This window comes from Rhincodon typus, chromosome 31 (genome assembly GCF_021869965.1).
Source record: "Rhincodon typus isolate 14 chromosome 31, sRhiTyp1.1, whole genome shotgun sequence".
Classification (NCBI taxonomy): Eukaryota; Metazoa; Chordata; class Chondrichthyes; order Orectolobiformes; family Rhincodontidae; genus Rhincodon; species Rhincodon typus.
This window is the reverse complement of record NC_063362.1, coordinates 37,950,611-37,971,959: the sequence shown is the minus strand read 5'-3', so window position 1 is coordinate 37,971,959 and position 21,349 is coordinate 37,950,611. Positions and strand designations below refer to the sequence as shown.

The 21,349-nt window shown below is 43.9% G+C and overlaps 1 protein-coding gene across 1 annotated transcript in view; it reads right to left on the bottom strand.

Moving 5' to 3' along the window:
• LOC109922779 (ephrin type-B receptor 2) overlaps nt 1-21,349 on the bottom strand; it is a 383,441-nt gene that overhangs the window by 29,543 nt on the left and 332,549 nt on the right. The window contains exons 12-13 of the mRNA XM_048614910.1: nt 17,203-17,450; nt 3,838-4,053 (exon numbers count right to left, since the gene is read on the bottom strand). Of these exons, the coding sequence (XP_048470867.1) occupies nt 3,838-4,053; nt 17,203-17,450 (464 nt within the window). The remainder of the gene's footprint in view (nt 1-3,837; nt 4,054-17,202; nt 17,451-21,349) is intronic.

The window sequence follows — 21,349 nt, the reverse complement described above, 5'->3', positions numbered from 1 at the left end:
TCCACATCCTTCCTATAATGCGGTGACCAGAACTGTACGCAATACTCCAAGTGCAGCCGCACCAGAGTTTTGTACAGCTGCAACATGACCTCATGGCTCCGAAACTCAATCCCTCTACCAATAAAACCTAACATACTGTACGCCTTCTTAACAACGCTATCAACCTGGGTGGCAACTTTCAGTGATCTATGCACATGGACACCGAGATCTTTCTGCTCATCCACACTACCAAGAATCTTACCATTAGCCCAGTACTCTGTATTCCTGTTACTCCTTCCAAAGTGAATCACCTCACACTTTTCCGCATTAACCTCCATTTGCCACCTCTCAGCCCAGCTCTGCAGCTTATCTATGTCCCTCTGTAACCTACAACATCCTTCTGCACTATCCACAACTCCACCGACTTTGGTGTCATCCGCAAATTTACTAACCCATCCTTCTACGCCCTCATCCAGGTCATTTATTAAAATAACAAACAGCAGTGGCCCCAAAACAGATCCTTGAGGTACACCACTAGTAACTGAACTCCAGGATGAACATTTCCCATCAACCACCACCCTCTGTCTTCTTACAGCTAGCCAATTTCTGATCCAAACCGCTAAATCACCCTCAATCCCATGCCTCCGTATTTTCTGCAATAGCCTACCATGGGGAACCTTATCAAACGCTTTACTGAAATCCAAATACACCACATCAACCGCTTTACCCTCATCCACCTGTTTGGTCACCTTCTAGAAGAACTCAATAAGGTTGGTGAGGCACAACCTACCCTTCACAAAACCGTGTTGACTATCCCTAATCAAATTATTCCTTTCTAGATGATTATAAATCCTATCTCTTATAATCCTTTCCAACACTTTACCCACAACCGAAGTAAGGCTCACTGGTCTATAATTACCAGGGTTGTCTCTACTCCCCTTCTTGAACAAGGGGACAACATTTGCTAGTCTCCAGTCTTCTGGCACTATTCCTGAAGACAATGACGACATAACGATCAAAGCCAAAGGCTCTGCAATCTCCTCTCTAGCTTCCCAGAGAAGCCTAGGATGAATCCCATCCGGCCCAGGGGACTTATCTATTTTCACACCTTCCAGAATTGCTAACACCTCCTCCTTATGAACCTCAATCCCGTCTAGTCTAATAGACTGTATCTCAGTATTCTCCTCGACTACATTGTCTTTTTCCTGCGTGAATACTGACGAAAAATATTCATTTAGCACCTCTCCCATCTCTTCGGACTCCACGCACAACTTCCCACTACTGTCCTTGACCGGCCCCAATCTTACTCTAGTCATTCTTTTATTCCTGACATACCTATAGAAAGATTTAGGGTTTTCCTTGATCCTACCTGCTAAAGACTTCTCATGTCCCCTCCTGGCTCTTCTTAGCTCTCTCTTTAGGTCCTTCCTGGCTAACTTGTAACTCTCAAGCGCCCTCACTGAGCCTTCACGCCTCATCTCTACATAAGCCTCCTTCTTCCTCTTGACAAGAAATTCAACTTCTTTAGTAAACCACGGTTCCCTCGCTCGACCACTTCCTCCCTGCCTGACAGGTACATACTTCTCAAGGACACGCAGTAGCTGTTCCTTGAACAAGCTCCACATTTCAATTGTGCCCAGCCCCTGCAGTTTCCTTCTCCATCCTATGCATCCTAAATCTTGCCTCATCGCCTCATAGTTGCCTTTCCCCCAGCTATAACTCTTGCCCTGCTTTATATACCGATCCCTTTCCATCGCTAAAGTAAACGTAACCGAATTGTGGTCACTATCACCAAAGTGCTCTCCTACCTCCAAATCTAACACCTGGCCTGGTTCATTACCCAGTACCAAATCCAATGTGGCCTCGCCTCTTGTTGGCCTATCTACATACTGTGTCAGGAAACCCTCCTGCACACATTGGACAAAAACTGACCCATCTGAAGTACTCGAACTATAGCGTTTCCAGTCAATATTTGGAAAGTTAAAGTCCCCCATAACAACTACCCTGTTACTTTCGCTCCTATCCAGAATCATCTTTGCAATCTTTTCCTCTACATCTCTGGAACTTTTCGGAGGCCTATAGAAAACTCCCAACAGGGTGACCTCTCCTTTCCTGGTTCTAACCTCAGCCCATACTACCTCAGTAGACGAGTTGTCATCAAACGTCCTTTCTGCCACCGTAATACTGTCCTTGACTAAACAATGCCACACCTCCCCCTCTTTTACCACCTTCCCTGATCTATGACTTGCTGCATAAAACGTTGGTGAGGCCACATTTGGAGCACTGCACACAGTTCTGGTTGCCCGACTGTCGGAAGGATATTATTAAACGAGAAAGAGAGCTGAAAAGGTTTACTAGAATAATACCTGGACTGGAAGGTTTGAGTTAGAAGGAAAGATTGGATAGGCTTGGACTTTTATCCCTGGAGCATAGGAGACTGAGAGGTGGGGAGTGTGGAGTGGACGAGGGAGTCACAGAGAGAGCAGTCCCTCCGGAAGGCAGATAAGGGTGGGGAGGGAAAAATGCCCTTGGTAGTGGGGTCAGAGTACAGGTAGCGGAAGTGGCAGAGGATGATGCGTTGAATCCAGAGTTTGGTGGGGTGATACGTGAGGACGAGGGGAATTCTGTCTTTGTTGTTATTGCGGGGAGGGGGTGTGAGGGATGAGTTGCGGGAAATGCGAGAGATGCAGTTAAGGGCATTTTTGACCACTGTGGTGGGGAAATTGCGGTCCTTGAAAAATGAGTACATCTGGGATGTCCGGGAGTGGAATGCCTCATCTTGGGAGCAGATGCAGCAGAGGCAAAGGAATTAGGAATAGTGGATGAAATTATTGCAAGGAGGTGGGTGAGAGGAGGTGTATTCTAGGTAGCTGTGGGAGTCGGTAAGCTTGAAATAGATATCAGTTTCCAGGTGGTTGCCAGAGATAGAAACAGAGGTCCAGGAAGAAGAAAGAAGTATCAGAGATGGTCCGCATCTACACTGGCCCCATCCCCCACCTCTTCCTCCATTATATCGATGACTGTATCGGCGCCGCCTCGTGCTCCCACGAGGAGCTCGAATAGTTCATCCACTTTACTCACACTTCCCACCTCAACCTTAAGTTCACCTGGACCATCTCCGATACTGCTGTTCCCGATGTGGCCTCCTCTACATCGGGGAAACCAAGCGGAGGCTTGAAGACCACTTTGTGGAGCACCTACGCTCGGTTCGTGACAAACGACTACACCTCCCAGTCGCGAACTACTTCAACTCGCCCTCCTACTCCTTGGACGACATGTCCATCCTAGACCTCCTCCAGTGCCACAACGATGCCACCCTGGGGCTGGAGGAACAGCATCTCATATTCCGCTTGGGAACCCTGCAGCCCAATGGTCTCAAGGTGGACTTCACAAGCTTCAAAATCTCCCCACCCCCGACCTCATCCCAAGACCAGCCCAGCTCGTCCCCGCCTCCATGACCTGTCCATCTTTTCTCCCACCTATCTGCTCCTCCCACCTCCTACTTACTAGCCTCATCCCCTCCTCCTTGACCTGTCTGTCTTCCCTCCCACTTACCTGCTGCTCCCTCCCAACTGACCAACCCCCATCCTAACTCCCTACCTACACTCACCTTTACTGGCTCCATTCCCGCTCCCTTGACCTGTCCGTCTTCTCTCCACCTATTGGCTCCACTATCCACCTTCCATCATCGCCTCCCTTTCTCTCTATTTATTTCAGAGTCTCCTTCCCCTCCCCATTTCTGAAGAAGGGTCCAGACCCGAAACGTCAGCTTTCCTGCCCCTCTGATGCTGCCTGGCCTGCTGTGTTCATCCAGCTCTACACCTTGTTATCTCTGGTTAATTTAATAGTTTGTTTTACCAAAGCACTTGTGTACGTTGGATCTGATGTATCATCTTCTAGGAACCTGGACAGTCCAAAATCGGAAACCTTACATACAAGGTTGCTGTTGACGAGAATATTACGAGCAGCCAGATCTCTGTGTACGTAGCTCATGTCTGCCAAATATTTCATCCCGGCAGCAATTCCACGAAGCATGCCAACAAGCTGAATAACTGTAAATTGTCCATCATTTTGCTGTAAAGAGAGAAAGACATAAATTTCTATTGTATTCTCACAACCCACAGATGTCTCAAAAGGTTTTACTTTTGAAATATAGTCTATGTAATGTGTACTAGAAAACATGGCAGCCAGTCTCCATACAGCAAGTTCTCACAAACAACAAGATGATAATAACTAGATAAACAAATGTTATACTGAAATGTTAACATTTTCTTTGCCTTACACATGTTGAGTGACCCTGATTTCTGTTTTCATTCTTTTTCTGCTTTTCTCTTAGAATGAAATAAATGACACTACAGAAATTGCTTAAATAATTAAATCCAAGTGAACTTCAATTATTTATGCTATTCAACAAAAATGGATACTTTGTTTCATGATGCAAAAAAAAATGAAAAAAATCAATGCAAATATTTTTCTTGTCTGAATGAATTAATGGTATTGTTTTCCAACACTGATAGTTGGGAGAAGTTATGAAGCCCAAAATTGGGGCAGCAGATTCAGCAAGGACCAAACATTCATTAAAATACATTCAGTGAGAGCGTGCAAGGGAAACATAAAATATTAGCTTTGTGCTTTTAACGGCAGTTAACACCACCTTTTATATTTGAATATTCCAATGTCCTTCATTGTTTAGCGGTGGTAAATGAATAACTTCATTAAGATGATATTTAAATCATCATGCAGTGAAGGAATGATGTGGAAAATTTATATATGGAATTGTATTTCAGAGATATGCAGCTTGAGTACAATTGCAGTCCATTCAAATCCCACTGAAACATCACCTTTCGGACATTGACAACCCCTAGCTCTTACTGACTCATAGAGCGGTGATATGATATTGACATGGCGAAGTGCAGCATGATGCAACAGTGACACCAAACAGTCATATGCAAGAAACTGTGAAAAAAGGATGGAACATTCTGAACTAGAGGAGGATTGCTTGTGGAATGGTATTATGTACAAGGGTGCAGAAACCCACCAGAGTCACACAGCCGTCACTTTTTTTTGTTCATACAAGGAATGTCGGCATTGCTGGCTTGGGCAGCACTTATTGTTCATTCCTAATTGGTCTGGAGAAGTTGGTGATGAACCATCATCTTGAACTAGATTTAGATTTCTTAGATTTAGATTTTATTGTTACGTGTACTAATACAGGCGTACAGTGAAAAGTGTCTAATGTCACCACACATGGCGCCATCTTAAGTACAAAGGTACCTAAGTACGAAAAACTCAGGTACAAAAAAGTCAAAACAAAGTTAAAAAGTTGAGCATTACAGATCTTCAAAGTTTTGGCAAACATCTGCAGCTTGGGCTGTGGGTGAGGTTGTTGACTTGCTTGCCAAGCTGGCTTGTTCTTGTTCAGACGTTTCGTCACCATGCTAGATGACATCATCAGTGGAGCCTCCGGTGAAGCGGTGTTCCATTTGACTATGGTAGCCATAGTAGCCCAAGCCAAACATAGACACTCAAGGGGATTATTGGAGGCATGGTTCTTCACCCATAATGCAATTAACAAATGCATAGAATTTGATCCTATTTGCAAACTCATACAGATCAAAACCGGTAATGACCATAATGGACGAAACGGATCTATAAAAAACTTGCCTTATGAGATAGCAGCCTCTAACTCAGCAGCAGGAGTGGTGAGAGCGCGAGCTAAGGGGTAGCCAGGTAAGTGAACTAATATATTCGGGCAGTGTCCCTTCTGACTTCACCTGCGAGAAGTGCACCCAACTCCAGCTCCTCACCGACTGGGTAAGTGAACTGCAGCTGGAGCTGGATGAATTTGAGTAGCAGATAGTGAAGGGGACTGTCGGAGAATGCAGCAGAATATAGATAGATTGGAGAGTTGGGCGGAGAAATGGCAGATGGAGTTCAATCCAGACAAATGCGAGGTGATGCATTTTGGAAGATTCAACTCAAGAGTCAACTATACGGTAAATGGAAAAGCCCTGGGGATAATTGATGGACAAAGAGATCTGGGTGTTCAGGTCCATTGTACCCTGAAGGTGGCAACGCAGTTGATAGAGTGGTCAAGAAGGCATACGGCATGCTTTCATTCATCGGACGGGGCATTGAGTACAAGAGTTGGCAGGTCATGTTACAGGTGTATAGGACTTTGGTTTGACCACATTTGGAATACTGCGTACAGTTCTGGTCACCACATTACCAAAAGGATGTGGATGCTTTGGAGAGCGTGCAGGGGAGGTTGACCAGGATGTTGCCTGGTATGGACAGCGCTAGCTATGAAGAGAGGTTGAGTAGATTAGGATTATTTAGAAAGACGGAGGTTGAGGGGGGACCTGATTGAGGTCTACCAAATCATGAGAGGTATAGACAGGGTGGATAGCAAGAAGCTTTTTCCCAGAGTGGGGCTCTCAATTACTAGGGGTCACGATTTCAAGGTGAGAGGGGAAAAGTTTGAGGGAGATATGCGTGGAAAGTTCTTTACGCAGAGGGTGGTGGGTGCCTGGAACACGTTGCCAGCGGAGGTGGTAGAGGTGGGCACGATAGTGTCATTTAAGATGTATCTAGACAGATACACGAATGGGCAGGGAGCAGAGGGATACAGATCCTTGGAAAATATGCGACAAGTTTAGATGGAGGATCTGGATCAGCGTAGGCTTGGAGGGCCAAAGCGCCTGTTCCTGTGCTGTAATTTTCTTTGTTCTAACTCCAGGAGGCCGAGGGGTTATAGATAGGAGTTATAGGGAGGTTGTCACACCCAAGTTACAGGATAATGGTAGATGGGTGATTGTCAGGAGAGCGAAAGGGAAGAAGCAAATAGTGCAGGGGTACCCTGTGGCTGTTCCTCTCAATAATAAGTATACTGCTTTGGATACTGTTGGTGGGGACGAGCTACCATGGGAAAGCCATAGCGGCCAGGCTTCTGGCACTGAGCCTGGCTCTGTGGCTCAGAAGGGAATAGAGAATAGGAGAGTGATAGTGACAGGAGATCCAATGGTTAAGGGAACAGACAGGAGATTCGGTGGTACCGAGCGAGACACCCGGATGGTATGTTGCCTCCCGGATGCCAGAGTCAGGGATGTCTTGGATCAAGTCTACAGGATTCTTAAGGAGGAGGGTGAGCAGCCAGAAGTCATGGTACCAATGACATAACTGGGAAAAGGGATGAGGTCCTTAAAAGCGAATATAGGGCATTAGGTTGGAAGCTAAAAAGCAGGACGAGCAGAGTGGAAATCTCAGGATTACTAACGGTGCCATGGCTAGTGAGGCTAGGAATAGAGAGCGAGGGCAGCTGAACACATGGCTACAGAGCTGGTGTAGGAGGGAGGGCTTCAGATATGTGGATTATTGGGCTACCTTCTGGGGAAGGTGGGACCTGTACAAGAAGGACAGGTTGCAGCTGAACTGGAGGGGCACCAATATCCTGGGTAGAAGGTTTGCCAGAGCTCTTTGGGAAGATTTAGTTTGGCACGGGGATGGGAAATGGAGCTACGGATCAGAGAATGGGATAGCTGGTGTACAGGCAGACACAGCATGCAGAGAGTCTGTGAGGAAGGACAGACAGTTGATAGGGCAAAGTTGCAGTCAGTGCGACGGGGTGAAGTGTGTCCATTTTAATGCAAGAATTGTCAGGAATAAGGGTGACGAACTTGCACCATGGATCAGTACGTGGAGCTACGATGTTGTGGCCGTTACGGAGACTTGGATGACACAGGGGCAGGAATGGTTGTTGTATGTTCTGGGGTTTAGATGTTTCAAAAGAAATAGGGAGGGAGATAAAAGAGATGGGGGAGTGGCATTGCTAATCAGGGATGGTATCACAGCTGCAGAAAGGGAGGTCGTTGAGGAGGGTTTCTCCATTATGGGTGGAAGTCAGAAACAGGAAAGGAGCAGTCACTTTATTGGGAGTTATCTATATACCCTCCAATAGCAACAGAGACACTGAAGAACAGATTGGGAGGCAGATTTTGAAAAGGTGCAGAAGTAATAGGGTTGTTGTCATGGGTGACTTCAACTTTCCTAATATTGACTAGAACCTCCTAAGTGCAAATAGTTTGGATGGAGCAGATTTTGTCAGTTGTGTCCAAGAAGGATTTCTGACTCAATATGTAGATAGGCTGATGAGAGGGGAGGATATATTGGATTTAGTGCTAGGCAACAAACTAGGCCAGGTGTCAGATCTCTCGGTGGGAGAGCATTTCAGTGATAGTGATCACAACTCCCTGACTTTTACTATAGTCATGGAGAGGGACATGAACAGATGGTATGGGAAAATATTTAATTGGGGGAGGGGGAATTATCATGCTATTAGGCAAGAACTGCGGAGCATAAATTGGGATCAGATATTCTCAGGGAAAAGCACAACAGAAATATGGAGGTTGCTTAGGGAGCAGTTGCTACGAGTTCTGGATCGGTTTGTCCCACTGAGGCAAGGAAGGGATGGTAAGGTGAAGGAAGCTTGGATGACAACACATGTGGAACATTCAGTCAAGAGGCAGAAGGAAGCTTACTTAAGGTTGAGAAAGCAAGGATCGGACAGGGCTCTAGAGAGCTACAAGGTAGCCAGGAAGGAACTGAAGAATGGACTTAGGAGAGTTAGAAGGGGTATGAAAAAGCCTTGGCGGGTAGGATTAAGAAAAACCCCAAGGCATTCTATACTTATGTGAGGAACAAGAGAATGGCCAGAGTGAGGGTAGGGCCTATCAGGGATAGTAGAGGGAACTTGTGCATGGAGTCAGAGGAGATAGGGGAAGTCCTTAATGAATACTTTGCTTCAGTATTCACCAGTGAGAGGGACCTTGACGTTTGTGAGGACAGTGTGAAACAGGCTGATATGCTCCAACAGATTGATGTTAGGAGGGAGGATGTGCTAGAAATTTTGAAAAACATGAGGACAGATAAATCCCCTGGGCCAGACGGGATATACCCAAGTTTACTGCAGAAGGTGAGGGAAGAGATTGCTGTGCCTTTGGCGATGATCTTTGCATCCTCACTGTCCACTGGAGTAGTATCAGATGATTGGAGGGTGGCAAATGTTATTCCATTGTTCAAGAAAGGGAATAGGGATAATCTTGGGAATTACAGACCAGTCTGTCTTACTTCTGTGGTGGACAAATTATTGGGGAGGATTCTGAGAGATAGTATTTATGATTATTTGGAAAAGCACAGTTTGATTAGAAATAGTCAGCATGGCTTTATGAGGGGCAGGTCATCCCTCACAAGCCTTATTGAATTCTTTGAGGATGTGACAAAACACATTGATGAAGGTCAAGCAGTGGATGTGGTGTATATGGATTTTAGCAAGGCATTTGATAAGGTTCGCCATGGTAGGCTCATTCAGAAAGTAAGGAGGCATGGGATTCAGGGAAATTTGGCTGTCTGGATATAGAATTGGCCGTCCAATAGAAGACAGAGGGTGGTACTAGATGGAAAGTATTCAGCTTGGAGCTCGGTGACCAGTGGTGTTCCGCAGGGATCTGTTCTGGGACATCGGCTCTTTGTGATCTTTAAAAGTGACTTGGATGAGGAAGTGGAAGGGTGGGTTAGTAAGTTTGCCAATGACACAAAGGTTAGTGGAGTTGTGGACAGCGTGGAGGGCTGTTGTAGGTTGCAACGGGACATGGACAAGATGCAGAGCTAGGCAAAGAAGTGGCAGATGGAATTCAACCCAGAAAAGTGTGAAGTGATTCATTTTGGAAGATCAAATTTGAATGCAGAATACAGAGTTAATGGCAGGATTCTTGATAGCGTGGAGGAGCAGAGGGATCTTGGGGTCCAGGTCCATAGATCCCTCAAAATTGCTACCCAGGTTGATAGGGTTGTTAAAAAGGCATATGGTGTGTTGGCTTTCATTGCCAGGGGAATTGAGTTGAAGAGCCGCAAGGTTATGCTGCAGCTCTATAAAACCCTGGTTAGACCACACTTAGAATATTGTGTTCAGTTCTGGATGTGGAAGCTTTAGAGAGGGTGCAGAGGAGATTTACCAGGATGCTGCCTGAAATGGAGGGCAGGTCTTATGAGGAAAGGTTGAGGGAGCTAGGGCCTTTCTCATTGGAGTGAAGAAGCTTGAGAGGTGACCTGATAGAGGTGTACAAGGTGATGAGAGGCATAGACAGAGTGGATAGCCAGAGACTTCTTCCCAGGGTAGAAATGACTATCACGAGGGGGCATAATTTTAAGGTGATTGGAGGAAGGTAGGGGAGATGTCAGAGGTAGGTTCTTTACACAGAGAGTGGTGGGTGCGTGGAATGCGCTGCTGGCGGTGGTAGTGGAGTCAGATACATTAGGGACATTTAAGCGACTCTTGGATAGGCACATGGATGATAGGAAAATGTAGGGTATGCAGGGTAGTTTGATCTTAGAGTAGGATAATAGGTCGGCACAACATCATGGGCCGAAGGGCCTGTACTGTTCTATGTTCTAACAGTATAAATTCCAAGCGGAGTAGAAGAACACTGCTTCATCAAAGGCTCCACTGAAGATGTCACTTCGCATGGTGACGAAACATCTGAATGAAAACAAGCAAGCTCAGTGAGCAAGTCAACAACCTTACAAATCTTCATAGAATAGTGGGAAATAAAGAAATAAGACTCCCATTCTGGGCTGAGAGACCACTGTGAGCCGCTGAGAAACTGCCACCAGCTGCTGAAAGATTCCCATGTTAGGCCAGGAGCCTGCCATGCCATGCCAGGAGGATGCCTTGCCAGGTCCGCACTGAGACTGGGAGAAGAAAGAAGAAAAGAAACACAAGGACAGCAAAAAAAAAACAGAAAGAAGCGGGCAGAGCTGATGAGATCTGGTTTAAGTATCACACTCTGCTGCCATCTTAACTACTGCAGTCCTTGGGGAGCAGATACACTATACAGTGCTGATGGAAAGGGATTTCTTGAATGTTGACCCACTGACAATGATAGAACAGTAATACAGTTACAAATCAGGCTGCTGCATGACTTGGAGAGAAACTGAAGGCTAGTGGTGTGCCCGTGTTTTTCTAGTGGTAATGCTCACAGGTTAGGAAGGTGCTGTCAAAGGAGCTTTGTTGAGTTACTGCAGCACATTTTGTAGATGGTATACACTGCTGCTGCTGTGTGTTGGTGGTGGAAGAATGAATGTTGAAGGTGTTGAGTTGCCAATCAAGAAAACTGGTTGGATGGCATGAGTTTCTCGAATGTTGCAGCATCCAGTCAGGCAAGGAGGGAGTATTCCATTATATTTATAACTTGTACTTGTAGATGGTAGACAGGCACTGGGGAGATAGTTGGCAAGTTATTCACCATATAATGCCTAGTCTCTATCCTACTTTTGAAACCATTTTATTTATATGGCTAGTTCAGTTCAGATTCTGCTCAATGGTAATCCCCAGGATGTTGACAGTGTGGGATTCAGTGATAGTAATGCCTTTTTGGATTCTCTATTGATAATAGAAACATAGAAAATAGGCCATTCAACCCTTTGAGCCTGTTCCACTATTCAAAATGATCATGGCTGATCATCCTACTCTGTACCTTGTTCCCACTTTCGTCCCATACCCTTTTATCCTTTTAATCCTAAGAACTATATCAAACTCCTTCTTGAAAACATTTAATGTTTTGGCCTCAACCACTTTCTGTGGAAGAGAATATCACAGGCTCACCACTTTCTAAGTTGAAATTTCACCTCATCTCAGTCCGAAATGGTCTACCCAGTATCCTTAATCTTGTGGCAATTTTGGCTTTCTGGGTCACAGGAAACATCCTTCCAGTCCTGACTGATCTGATCTCTCTTCAAATGTCAATTTCGCTATCCCAGGAATCAGTCTAGTAAACCTTTGTTGTATTACCTCTATAGTCAAAACATCCTTGGTTGGATAAGGAAAGGAAAACTGCACACTATACTCCAGTTGTGGTCCCACCAAGGCCCAGTACAAATCCACCAAGATATTCCTGCTCTTGTACTCACATTCTCTGGGTTTGAAGACCAAAATACCTTTTGCCTCCTTCACCAACTTCACCTGCATTCTTTCAGTAACAGATGTCCAAAGACACCCAGGTCTTGTTGCATCTCCCCTTTCCCAATGGTCATTGACTGGTACTTGTAAGAGATAAATGTTGAATGCCAGTTATGAACCCAATGCTGGAGGTTGTCCAGGCATTGTTGCACATGGACATGGACTGTTACAGTTTTTGAAAAGTCATGGATGGTGCCGAACATCATGCAATCATCAGCAGATGATGGTCCAGAAGTTCACTGTGAGCAGCTCCTGCAATGATGTCATTGGCTGAGATGATTGACCTCCAATAAACACAGCCATCTTCTTATGTGTCAGATGTGACTCCAACCAGCAGAGAGCTTCCCCGAATTCCTGTTGACTCAAATTTTGCTGGAGCTCCTTGTTGCCACACTCAGTCAAACGTGGGGTTTATGTCAATGGTCACCTCACCTCCAGGATTCAGCTCTTTTGCTTAAGTTTGGACCAAAATTGTAATGAGGCCAGGAACTGAACAAGCGGGTTATTGCTTTGCCAGTGCTGCTTGACAGCATCGTTACCAACTTATTACATGACTTTGCTGATGATCAAGAGAGTAGACTGATAGGTCTGTAATTGGCTGGGTTGGAATCATCACGATTTTTGTGCATTGGCTGTGTCAGAGCAATTTTCCAAATTGCCAAGTAGATCCAGTGTTGCAGCAAGACTGAATTGGCTTGGATAGTGGTGCAGCTAATGCTGAAGCACAAGTCTTCAATACAACACCTGGAATATTGTCAGGACTGTAGAATTTGCAGAATCCAGCGGCTTCAGCTGTTTCTTCCCATCACATGATATGAATGGAATTGATTGGAGACTGTTTCTGTGCTGTATATCTCTATGACTCAATGACTAGCATTTATGACACTGGGGACCTCAGGAGGAGGCTGAGATGGACCATCTATTCAGAACTTCTGCATCAATCTTCAGCCTTGTCCACCAACATCCACAATCAGGTCTTATCCATTGGTTGTGGCATTTCTTGACCTGTTTGTTCCATACTGCTTCTGCTGCTTGGCATGCATGTCGTCCTCTGTTGTAGCTTCACCAAGTCCATGTCTCAATTTTATTATGCCTGGTGCTGCCCCTGGCATGTGCTCCTGCATGCTTCAAAGGACCGGAGCTTGTGTCCTGCCCTGATGTAATAGTAAAGTGGGGGATATACCAGGCAATGAGGGGAGGCATTTTCCCATTTGATGTTGAAGTGTATTATCAAGTAAGGTTCATTGTGCCCCGTTTACAAAGGCTTGAAGCAGCTCCTCTCACACAATCTTCAGCTCTTTGGAAAGGAAAGCTTGCTCCTCATTCCAAAGATATGGACCTGGAGTTACTGGTGGACAAAATGGTAGAGAGAGGGTAGTACATTGTCCTGCTGTCCACACTGGATGCCATGCCATGAGATACAGCCAGCCCAGGCCCTGATAGAGGCCAGCTTGGTACTGTGTCTCAGGTTAAAAGGAATGCCCAGCAGTGTAGGGAGAAGGTCAATGATCTTTTGCGCTCCATAAGTCTAAGCATTGCCATCTTGTCTCTGCTACCTCGCACTCCAAGGGCCACCACTCATTTTAACTCTGCCACTGCACGCTTTTGTCACCACGTCTCATGAACTGCAGCTGTCACTACTGCAAGCATCTTGTCCAATCAATGTTATCACCATCCTTGTCCTCCCAAATAATCTCACCTTTCCTGCCCTTTGTTCTTCCTTCTCACTCATTGGGGACATTGTCCCCTCTCCTCCTCCATCATCACTATCTGCTCTTCCACCATGTTTAATGTCCCCCTTTATCTCATTTTTAAAAAAATCCCGCAACCCTTAGTCTGATGTCTTCACAGCTCTCCAATTAAGGTACCTGTAATCCCCAGACTAATTGCACTTGAACTGCAGGCTTGACCACGAGCCAAACACCAGATTCTGGGACAACTAAGCAGCTGAATTGGATGAACCCCATAACTGACTGTTCTAGTAGCCCAAGAGTAACCAGAGTCCCTTTTGACCTGATGCAGAACTGCTCCTTTCAAATATAGCCATTAACTTGAGGCATATGCAATGTGTTAGTCATGTCATAATACACATTACTGCAAGTGTGACTTTTACATAATCTGATGTCAAACAGCTACATATCCACCCCTTTAACTGTTCAGTGCTCCTGATGTGACAAGCTGCCTGCCACTTCCATTGTGCTAATGAGCAATGTGAGCCAGATTCTAACAATCTCCAAGTGAATGTCAAATGAGTGAGCAATAAGAAAGCAAGCTAAAAGCCATAAAATACATTGTGTGTAGATATATGAGATGAATGCATGTCCTTGTGTGCAAGGCAGCCTGGTGGCAACATGTCAGTTTAAGATGTTCCTGAGCTCCAGAGCAAAGAGTTGAAAGGATGAAGCATCATATACTCAGAGAGTCATACAACACAGAAGAAGCCCTTCAGTTCATCGAGTCTGTGCTGATCTGTCTACACGTATCCCACTTTCCAGCACTAGGCCCATAACCTTGAATGTTATGACATTTCAAGTGCTTATCTACATACTTTTAAAAGTTGAGAGGTTTCCTGCCTCTACTACCCTCCCAGGCAGTGCATTTCAGATTCCCGTCACTCACAACAACAGAAGGAGTAAGAGCAGAAGGAGGCAATTCATGCCCTTGAACCTGCACTGCCATTTAATATGATCTGAACTCCACTTTTCTGCCCAGTCCCCATAATCCTTCATCCCATTACTAATTAAAAATCTGTCTATCTCCTCCTAAAATTTCCTCAATGTGATGGCATCCACCAAGCTCTGGGGGAGTGAATTCCACAGACTGACAATCTTTTGAGATAAGTAGTTTCTCATCTGTTTTAAATTTGCTACCCCTTATCCTAAAACTATGACCTTTTGTTCTAAATTGTCCCAGAAGAGAAATGTCCTATGTCTACTGTTAATCGCCTTTAGCATCTTATATACCTCAATTAGATCTCCTCTCATTTTTCTGGTCTGGTTGACACACTAAACGAAGGAGGTGGAGGCTTTGGAGAGGTTGCAAAAGAGGATGTTGTCTGGACTGGAGTGCATTAGAGGTTGGACAAAATTGGATTGCTTTTGCTGGAGTGATAGAGGTTGAGGGGCAACCTGATAGAAGTATATAAAATTCTAAGAGGCATAGGTCTACTAGGGGGCATAGGTCAGTTTAAAGGGGATGTGCGAGACAAGTTCTTTACACATAAGGGGTGGTAAGTGCCTGAAACATGTTGCCAAGGAAGATGGTAGAAGCACATTCAAAATCAACATTTAGGAGGCACTTAGACAGACACGAGCAGGTGGGGATTAGAAGAATACAGATCATGTGCAGGCAGATGCGATTAGTTTAGAATGGCATCATGGTCAGCACAGTTGGGCCAGAGGTGTTCTGCATTGTTTCTGTGTTGTACTGTTCTATGTTCTAAACTCTAGCAAGAAGAGGCCTAAACTGTTCAATCTCTCATTGTAAGACAATCTCTGGAATTAATCTAGTGAACATCCTGTGAACTGCCTCCAATACAACTATATTTGTAATGATAAACCCATTTGCATTATGATGTGGCACTATCAATTATCATCCAGCTTGTCAGATTACCTGGTCATTGATAACAACAACAACTTCCTCAGTTCTGAGGAGGGGTCACCGGACCCAAAATGTTAACTCTGTATTTTTCCTTCACAGCTGCCAGACCTGCTGAGCTTTTCCAGAAAATTTGTTTTTGTTCCTGATTTACAGCATCCGCAGTTCTTTCGGTTTTTACCTGGTCAATGAGCCTAGGACTCTGCTGGGCAGACAGGTGATACCCACTCTTCTGCAACCTCCTCTCCTAGCCCTGTCTGCAATAATCAACACTTGCCACCATCTGGAGTCTAGGATTAAAGTGTAAGGTCAGGACTGGGGGAGTAGAGAATCCAGGAGCACAGACCTATGGTTTAAGGTAATATCAAAGGGCAGGAGATGAGGCTGGGATGGGAGGCAAGCCTGGGAGTATAGATGAAGGTGGAATTGGAGGATAGGCTAGGATTGGAGGTGAGATTGTGAGGAGATAACACTGAGTGGTAATGAGACTTGAGTGAAAGTTAGGACCTAGTGATGATGAGGCCAGGAAGGAACAATGGCCAATGGGGGAGTTGGAACTGGATGGAAACAAGGCCATGGAGCAGGAGACATTGCAGGGAAGCAAGGCTGTGAGGAAAAACAGTACTGGGATTGGAGGTAAAGAGGGATTAGGGTAGAAGTGCTGTGGGCAGGGTCATATGCACATTTAAAAGACATCATGCCAAAAAGGCATGAAGAGAAATCCTTAGTTTTTTTCTTTTGAAAACTTTATATTTTTAAATGAAGACTTGCTGGACCTGAGATGGACATTGATGATGGAATGTGCTTTCCAGATAATTTCTGTGGACAAAAGATAACTCATTATCTTCCTGGAAAATCATCTCTGCTGTGGACATAAGACAAAAACCATAAAAATCACTAAATTCACCTCTTTCTCACGTCCATGGTGGTCACCTAAAAACATTTAGATAAAATATGGCAACAAGTGGTTAAAACATTTTTGGTGGACACTGAAGATTCATGGCAATCCAATATTTTTTTTTTAAAATTACAAGGAAGTGCAAAAGTCGTAATATAGATACTACAATGACCACAACCCAAAACCTAAAAGGAGTGTATAAGAGAAGGAATTTGTTCAATGATACGGGAATCAGGTCAGCATGTCAGGAATGGCTTATAACAGATTAGATTTAGTAACAATAAAGAAAATTAAGGGAAGGAAAACAATAAGTTAAAAGTATCTCACAGCAGAGCAACTGTTCATATAACTGATCGGTTAAAATTTCACTTAATATAAGCATATCTAAATTAATAAGACAGATTAAGGGTCAAGTAGATTATCAAAAGTATGATCATCCTGATAATTATAGGACAGTCTTAATGATTTAGTATAAGGAATAATGTTGAAATTCCTTTTCATAACTCCAAACAATGTCGGATAACCCTTGTTGAAAATCAAAACCATTTGACATTTATGAAACACAAATATGGACAGCAAACTAAGATAATGTTCTGTACATAGCCTATTCCACATACTGCAAGACCTGACAGAGATCCCAACTATTATCAAGTTTTATTCAACAAATGTGAAGTTGGCATGATTTCCTGAAATAAAATAACCTTAAACATATTACCCGGAGGAAGGAGTCCAATGATCCATTCTCCATGAACTCTGTGATGATCATCACTGGGCTGCTTTTGGTGACAACTCCTTCCAGATGGATGACATTGGGATGATCGAACTGACCCATGATGCTTGCTTCACTCAGGAAGTCCCGTCTCTGTTTCTCTGTATAACCAGATTTTAAGGTCTTGATGGCCACAAATATTTCCCTTTTTCCGGGTAACTTGAGATGCCCACTGCAAACCTCTCCAAATTCTCCTGACAAGAAAATCAAAATGATTAACTTCACAAATTCTTAGTGATTGGGTCTGCTTCCTTGCCAAAAATATAACAATGAACATTTCCAAGCGCCAAGACTTAAAAATAATGAATCTCACTAGATTCATCGTCAGCTAATTTTCACATCAATAATCAGAGTGGCTGCATTAAAAAAATGTTTTGAATCAGTAATATAACTGAACCGACCATTCATTTTCTATCTGGGCAGTGTAGTTATGAAATATGACAAGGTGTTGCACAGCATTTATAGGCCACAATAGTTTTGTGTTTATGCTCCACATAAGTTTACACACTGCTCCAATTGATATAAATCTATCACCAGCTTCATTTATTACTTTTTCCGTCGATTCCCCTTAAGAATATTCATGTTATTTACTTCAACTATTCCATGAAATAATACACTCCACAGTCTAACCATTCTCTGTGTCAAGATATTTCTCTTGAATTTTCACTGTGTTCACTGGAATTATCACATATTTACTAATTCACTCTTGCTTGTAAATGGAAATAACTTAGAATCATAGAATCCCTACAGTGTGGAAGCAGGTCATTTGGCCCATTGAGTCCACACTGGCCATCCACAGAGCATCCTATCCAAACCGACTCCCTCCTCCCCGCAACACCTTATCCCAGCAACCCTGCAAATCCCATGGCTAATCCACGTAACCTAAACATCTCTGGACACTATGGACAATTCAGCATAACCAATCCACCTAACCTGTACATTTTGGACTGTGGGAGGAAACCAGAGCACCCAGAGGAAACACGTGCAGACACAGGGAGAATGTGCAAGCTTCACACAGACAGTTGCCCGAGAGTGGAATCAAACCCAGGTGCCCAGAGCTTTGAGGCAGCAGTGCTAACCTTTTAGCTACTATGTCGCCCCCTTCTCTTCATCTACCTTATTATAGTTTCTTAACCATAACATCATGGAATAAAACAGCAGAATAACAGGTACATGGAGTGTGTAGGTTTGAGGTTATCTTATTAAAGAACTACAGAAACTTTGTTACCATATCATTACATATACTTGGCAAGTAGGATTAAATAGAATCCCAAGGCATTTCAAATGTGCATTAGAAACAAAGGGGAAGCGAGGAAAAGTATAGGTCCACACAAGAACAAAAGAAGAAATTTATGCATGGAGCCAGAGGAAATGGATGAGGTCCTGGAATGAGTAGTCCAAATCAGTATTCACCAAGAAGAAAGACATGGATAATGGTAAGATTAGGGCATGTCAATATTAAGAAGGTGGTAGAGTGTTGGATGTCTTGAAAAATATTACGGTAGACAAGTTCCTAGGGTCTGATGGGATCTATACCATGATACCAAATGTGACAAGTGAGGAGATTGCTGGGGCATATAGAACTCCTCGTATCAGCTTTAGTCACAGGCGAGGTCCCAGGAGACTGAAGAATAGCCAATGTTTATCTTTTCTTTAAGAAGGCATAACCTTGTATAATACCTGGATAATCCAGGAAATTATAGCATGGTGAGCTTTACATCAGTGGTAGAAAAATTACTGGAGAAGGCTGTGAGGAACAGGATTTACTTGTATTTGGAGAAGAATGGAATTATTAGGGATAGTCAGCATGGGTTTGTGTAGGGAGCTCTTGTCTCAAAAGGTTGCTTGAGTTTTTTGAGGAAGTGACAATGCTGATTGATATGGGTAGGACATATTGTCTATATGGACTTTACAAAAACATTTGACAAAGTCCTTTGTGGTAGGATGGTCCAGAAAATTAAGTCACATGGGATCCACAATGAGTTGGTAAATTGGACACAAAATTGGCTTGGTTACAGAAAATAGAGGGTAGTTGTGGTTGGGTATTTTCTGACTGGAGCTGTGACCAGTAGTGTTCCACAAGGACAGGTGCTAGAACCTCTGATGTTTGTGATATAAATAAATGATTTCGATGAAATTGTAGGTAATCTGATTTGTAAGTTTGTAGCCGTGAAAATTGGTGGAGTTGTGTATAGTGAGGAAAGTTGTCAAAGGATACAGCAGGATATAGATCAGTTGGAAAGCTGGACAAAGCAGATATGGTTTAATCCAGGCAAGTGTAAGGTTTTGGGAAGTCTAACGCAAGAGAAAAATATAAAGTAAATAGCAGGAGCCCTAGGAGCATTAATGTACAGAGAGATCTTGGCTGCAAGTCCATAGTTCCCTGAAAGCAACATTCAAGTGGATAAGTTAACAAAGAAGGTATATGGCATTGTTCCCTTCATTAGTCGGGGCATTTAGTATAAAAGTTGGCAAGTCATGTTACAGCTATATAAAACATTAGTTTGGCTTCAGTTGGAGTACTGTGTGCAGTTCTGGTCACCACACTATAGGTAGGATGTAGAGGCTTTGGTGAGGGTGCAAAGGAGATTTACAAATAGGAAATATGTTCAGATGCACTCTTTATTTGCTGCATCCAGTGCCTGGAGCTGCAGATGGACTCACACTAGAGCATCCCATAATGATGAAAATGTCATGGATAGCACATTTAACAAACTGGTCACACCATCAATAAGGGCTACCAGGAAGACAAGCAAGCACAGGTATGCAATGCAGAAGTCCCCTGTGGCCATTCCCCTCTGAAACAGGGAGACCATTTTATATACTATTGGGGGTGTTGGGGTCTCGGAGGAATGCCATAAGACCTTGAGACTTAGGAGCATAAATTAGGCTACTTGGCCCACCGGGTCTGCTCCGACATTTATTCATGGCTGATAAGTTTCTTAATCCCATTCTCCGGCCTTCTCCCTGTAACCTTTGATCCCCTCAGCAGTCAAGAACTTATCTAGCTCTGTCTTGAATCTACTCAATGACCTGGCCTCCACAGCCTTCTATGGCAATGAATTCCATAGACTCATCACTTTCTGGCTGAAGAAGTTCTCCTCATCTCTGTTCTAAAGTGTCTTCCCTCTACTCTAAGGCTGTGCCTTTGGGTCCTAGTCTTTCCTGCTTATGGAAACACCTTCCCAATGTCCACTCTATCCAGACCTTTCAGTGTTCTTTAAGTTTCAAACAGATCCCCACTCATCCTTCTAAACTCCATTGAATATAGACCCAGAATCCTCAAACGCTCCTCATATTTTAAGCCTTTCATTCTTGGGATTATTCTTGTAAACCTCCTGAGATATTGGGCACAAAATTCCTCACAATATTCTAAACGTCATCTGACCAGAGCCTTATAAAGCCTCAGAAGTGCATCCCTGCTTTTATATTCTAGTCCTCTCAAGATAAATGTCACCATTGCAATTGCCTTTCTAACGACAAACTCAACATGCAAGTTGACCTTGAGAATTTTGGACTAGGAGTCCCAAGTCCCTTTGTAATTCAGGTTTCTGAATTTTCTCCCCATTTAGAAAATAGTCTGTGCCTCTATTCTTCCTACCAAAGTGCATGAGGGATCTTAAGGTAAAGGAACCCTTAGGAGGCAGTGACCATAATATGATAGAATTTTGTCTGCAATTTAAAAAGGGAGAAGCTGGAATTAGAGGTAATGGTATTGCAGTTGAATAAAGGTAACTACAGAGGCATGAGGGAGGAGCTGGCCAGAATTGACTGGGAGAGGAGCCTTGCAAGAAACACAGTGAAACAGCAATGGCAGGAGTTTCTGTGAGTAATTCAGGAGACACAACAAAAATTTATCCCGAGGAAAAAGAAACATACTAAAGAAGGATGAGGTAACCGCATTTTTTTCCCCACATTAATTCCATCTGCCACTTCTTTTCCCACTCTTCTAACCTATCCAAATCGTTCTATTGCCTCCCCGCTTCCTCAATACTACATGTCCCTCCACCTATCTTTGTATCATCTGCAAACTCAGCCAGAATGCTAGACAACAAGGTGCAGGGCTGGATGAACACAGCAGGCCAAGCAGCAT